The sequence below is a fragment of the Varanus komodoensis genome, unplaced genomic scaffold (assembly GCF_004798865.1).
Source record: "Varanus komodoensis strain SLA01 unplaced genomic scaffold, ASM479886v1 scaffold182, whole genome shotgun sequence".
Taxonomy (NCBI): domain Eukaryota; kingdom Metazoa; phylum Chordata; class Lepidosauria; order Squamata; family Varanidae; genus Varanus; species Varanus komodoensis.
In genome coordinates, this window is record NW_025335532.1 from 116,447 (window position 1) to 121,326 (window position 4,880).

Genomic DNA, 4,880 nt, shown 5'->3' on the forward strand with positions numbered 1-4,880 from the left:
CCCCCCCCCCAGCCCCTCTGCCCCACTGGGAGCCCTCCAAGAGCCCTGGCCCGGGGGGACCTTCTGAGCGCTCCCTGTCCTCTGGCCAGTTCCGGCCCCAGACCGCCTTGCTGGCTCTACCCAGCCTCAGGGCCCGGCTGGATCCTGTCCCCCCGGCTGCCCCCCCCCCCCCCCCTCCCGTGTCGCTCCAGGCCCCGGTCCACTCCACCGAGCCCCAGGGGTTGCGCAGGCGCAGCAGGCACAGCCTCTTGGTCCGGAAGAGCTCGAAGAGGTGCCGGCGGAGGCGGAGGCTCTGCACCGCCGTGATGCTGTAGGCATGGCCCTGGACCAGGCCGCACGGCAGCTGGGCCTCCGGATCTGTGCCCGGCAGCGTCTGTGGAGGCCAGCAGAGAGGAGTTCAGAAGCAAGGCCACCTCCGCCTTTCCCCAGCCCTGGAGCCCGTGCGCAACACACGAGGGACCGGGCAAGCCCTTGGCCTGCTCACTCCAACCCTGGCAGGGTGGGCTGGCGGGCGTTTCCAAGCCTGCCCCGAAGAAGAAGGGAGGCTGCAGGCCAGGGAGCGTCCGCACGACCGTGCTGGCCTCGGTGTGGGGCTGCTTCTTGCCCAGCTCTGCTGCAGCTGGGCCCCCGGTCCCGGGCCCAGGGGGCTGCCTTGCCCACCGCGGCCGGGCCAGCCAGCCTGCCGCTCACCTGGATGGAGCAGCTGATGAGGGCGGAGTGGGAATGGGCTGCCCTCAGCTGCTGGAAGAGCTGCCTCTGCTTCTCGGCGTCCCCACGGAGGCCCCCCTCGCCCAGGGCCAGCGGCTCCGAGATGCCGCCCGTGAAGTCCACCAGCGCCTCAGCCGTGTTGCCACCCTCCAGAGCCTCGTAGCAGCCATTGAGCCTGCGGGAAGGGGCAGCAGACAGGGCCGGGGTCTGATCAGCTGGGCTGGGGCCTGGACTCGGCCGGGAGCCCGTGCCTCCACGAGTGCCCAGTGCTGCCAGCCAGGCCCGGTTCTGCAACAGGCGCCCCCCTCCCCAGACCCTCGAGAGGCACTGGGCCTTCCTAGCCACAGACCCACAGGCAGCGTGTGTGAACAGCACCGTGGGGGTCACGGCTGTCCAGCCAGCCTCAGGAAACGGGGCAAAGCCCCCTGGCCTCTGTCCCTTTCGGTATGGAGAAGCCGTTTGAGCTTGCCCGGGCCTGGTCCACCCTCCGCTCATCAGCCGAACTCACTTATGCCCAGAAGGCCTTTCATAAAGCAGAAGAAGCCAGATACACTTATATCCACGCCCCCACACACACACACCCACACACACTTTGGCTGCAAGAAATCTTCCCAAATCCCTTGTAAGGAGCTTTCCATGTGATCGAGGGTCCAAGAAGCCACCTGCTCAGTTGGCCGAGCCGGGAGCAGGCGAGTCCCCAGGACGGAGAAGGCCTGTGGCCTGCCAGGGATTGACTACGAGCGCGCTCTTTTTACCGGCCGGGCAGGGGCTGCAGTGAGAGGATCCCCGTTCAGCCTGTGAACGGAGACGACCAGGCTGGAGCGAAAGACTCCGAAAGTGCCTTCGGTTTGGTCTTTCTCTCCCGAATTCCTCTGCAGAGACTCTGCACGAGCGTTTCATTGGGCATGCAGGATCCCACATGGAATGGTACTGCTCTTCAATATATGCCACAAATTGGTTTGTTTGATAGGTTCTCTCTTCCGTGATTTCTTGAAGCAACTTGTGTTTTGAGAGCCACGCCGGGACAAAGTTCTGGGTGAACAGTGGCCTGTTCTGCCCAGGTCTGGGATGACCCTGGCGGGTTGCGCTTGTTCCGCGGCAAAGTCAGAGTGCTTTGGATGCTTGGAGAAGACACCCAGCACCCCTCGGGCTGAGCCCTGGCCGATGGTGCTGAAGGGCCCCCAAGCGCCTGCATACAAAGCCCCCTCCGGGGCAGAGGCATGACCCCAGGCCCGCTCCCCCCTCCCTCCCTCCCTCGCCCCCCCATACTTGGCATAGGCCTTCTCCAGGAGGGCGCTCCAGAACTCGCGGGGGTCTGCCGAGTGGCAGAAGAGGAGCCTCCCGTGCCGGCAGGGCAGGCGGTCGTCCACGCAGACCTCTGTCCAGCACCCCCAGCGCCAGAAGCGGAAGCGGAAGATGCCACAGTATCTCTGGGGCCGGCGCGGGTCCCAGTCCTGCTTCCCGGGCTGCGGGATCACCTGGATTGGGGAGAGGTGGGAAGAGCAGGGCTGAGGGGCAGGCTGTGGGGCACGGCTGCTGGGCAGGGCCGGCTGCACCTCTCCACCAGGCAGCGGCCCCCATGGCCCCAACCTGCCTGAGGCCGGCCACTGGTGGGATGGGCAGGGCAGGGCAGGAGCGCCCCCTACCTTCCTCCAGATGCGTGCAGGTTTGGTGGCCAGGCAGGAGGCGGCAGCCACGAACCAGCAGTTCCCGAGGCTGCCCTGGCGCAGGTCCCTGGGGCTGATGCCGTCCACAAAGAGCCGGGGATCTGAGCACAGCTCCTGGGGGTTTAGGCCCACACAAAGAAGTGCCCGTTTGGGGTCTGGACCTGCCCCCCAGGGGAGGCGCAAAAGTGGCACGGCCTGTGCCAGCCCGCTTGCGTCGCCAGGCCCGTGGCTGCAGCAGGTGGAGGCAGCAGCCAGCGCCCGGCAGGGACAATGGGGTGCGGCCCCAGGCCTCCCACCCAGCGTGCTTGCCACCCCTTGCATGCACACCCCCGGACACGCACAGAGCGCTTCCTCGGGACTGGGGGCTGCAGCACGGGAGGGCCAGCTGCCCTCCTCTGGCACCCCAAGAGGCCTCTGGACACGGCTCTACTTTGCTGCTTTTACCGTAGCATTTTTACGGTGTTGTTTTAGGGTGCTTTGCCTTGTGTCATGCCTGTTTTAACATAAACTGTGTGGATGCCCTGGGCTGCCAAGCAAGACGGCAGCGGTTCAAATGAAGCAGGATAACAGAGCAAGTGAATACCCCTGGCCGCTTCCAGGAGACCCCATCTGGAGGGTCTCGGTGGTGAACGAGGGAGGCATTTGTGGCCGGAAACTCCGGGTCCTGGAAGAGGCTTTGTGCTTGAAGGCAGCTCTGCTTCAGGCGGCGGTACCGCTGGCCCTGGAAGGGCTTCGGCCTGGGTGGCATGATCTGGAGGTGGGCCAGGAGCAGGGCTGGAAGCAGCCCTAGAAGTAACAGGATGGGTTGTGTCAAAAACGGGGTGGGGGCAGGCTGGCCCAGACAAACACGAGCAGCAGCCACGCGCAGAGCCCCTGGCGCGCCGGTCTCCTTGCACCGAGGAAGCAGCCGAGACTTTGGAAGGAGGTCGGGCTCCGTCCCAGGCCGCGCAAAGAGGCAGATTCAGTCTGGACAAAGCAGAGGGGCTGCTGGTCAGGAGGAACGCTGGCCCAGGGCCGGGAAGGTGACTTTCCCGGGAGCATCAGGTGTGCGCCCAGACGCTCCACGGTCACCGAGCCCCATGGTGCCCAGCAGCCCAAGGCTCACGCCTGGCTGCGTGACTTCATGGAGCACAACAGCCGAGTCGGAAGCGGCCAGGAGGCCATCAGGCCCGGCCCCTGCTGCTGTTAGAGGCAAGGAGGTCAACAGTGTTTTCCGTGGCGCCTGCACTGTAAACAACCACAACCCCAAACGTCAGCCTCATTTTGTGCTTTTCTTTCTACAGGGCAGACCGTGCCTGGGGCAGAAGACCCTGGAAATGAGTGCCACGATGGCCCGTTGGGGGCGAAGCGGCAGGCACAGCCCCTTCTGCCTGGGCTGCTAGGCGGTGGCGCAGGGCCAGCCTTCAGACGCCCACCCCCAAGACGAGAGGGTCTTAGGAACGGGCTTCTGGAGGATCCCACGGCCACCCGGAGGATGCCACGAGCCCACAGGATATGCCCCACATGACCTCCACTGCCAGAACCTGGAGCCTGTCGTGATGCAGACTGGAAACTGCGAGTGGGCCGATCCAGTCAAATACTGGGCTTCTGGGGGGACGAGAGAGAGTTCCCTGCATGGGACGGGAAAATGACCCGACAAGAACAGGGTCTGTTTTAGTTCCCAGTGCATAATTCTTTTGCGTTAGCATACTGCCTCTTTGGTTTAAAAACGCTGATTGTACTATTTCTAATTGAACATAAAACATTCGATGTTCAAGGATTCAGAAATCTTGGCTATTCTTTATGCAAAAATGGGGGGGGGGGTTAATGTCCATGCAAAGAAACATCCCCTTGAGTTCTTTGTGGAGCCTGGTATTCTGGAATTTTAAGCATACACTGCCATGATGGCCAAAAACACAAATTCCATAGTATTTGAAGACATTTGGGTTCTGCCAATTTATCTGAGTTGACATTTGTTCTTTTTTCAGGGTCCAGGATGAAGGTCAGTTGGTGTCTGCAATGCATCATCCCTGCACTGCCGGATACAGCGGGTCCTCAGAGTCTCCCAGCTCAAATTAGGGCACAGCCCAGGGACAAGGCCTGTGCCAAGGGGCTTTCCGCTGGATCGCCCCCGGCGAGCCTGGCCTCCCCGCTTCAGGAAAGGCACCGAGAAAGCAGCATCGAATAGAACAACTTTAACTGGGGCCGATTGTTGTTTATAACCTTTAATGTTGTTCTTTTTGTTTTTGATCTGTCGCACGTCCCCTTCCCGGTTTCAGTCTTTGTCTTGTATATATAAAAGCAGTCAAAAATGCACTCAAGCATTTTATGCAACTGCATGAAATATTACGAATTCCTTTATGGAAGAGAGGGAGATCGGCCAGGCCGGGCGCCGGCAAACGGCGAGGCAAATCCTCCCAGCGCCCGCCCGGAAAGCGACGGGGCGCTGGAGCCCCCGTGCCGTCCCGGGTCCCCCGACCCGCCGCGCCGCGCCGCCGGAGTGTGAGCTCAGGCGCGCCTCACAAT

General features: G+C 62.5%; 1 protein-coding gene across 1 annotated transcript in view; it reads right to left on the bottom strand.

Moving 5' to 3' along the window:
- The window catches only part of LOC123021752 (calpain-5-like), a 9,146-nt gene that overhangs the window by 3,353 nt on the left and 913 nt on the right, over positions 1-4,880 (bottom strand). Inside the window, exons 2-6 of the mRNA XM_044426795.1 lie at positions 2,959-3,161; positions 2,355-2,489; positions 1,978-2,186; positions 691-883; positions 27-373 (exon numbers count right to left, since the gene is read on the bottom strand). Of these exons, the coding sequence (XP_044282730.1) occupies positions 27-373; positions 691-883; positions 1,978-2,186; positions 2,355-2,489; positions 2,959-3,161 (1,087 nt within the window). The remainder of the gene's footprint in view (positions 1-26; positions 374-690; positions 884-1,977; positions 2,187-2,354; positions 2,490-2,958; positions 3,162-4,880) is intronic.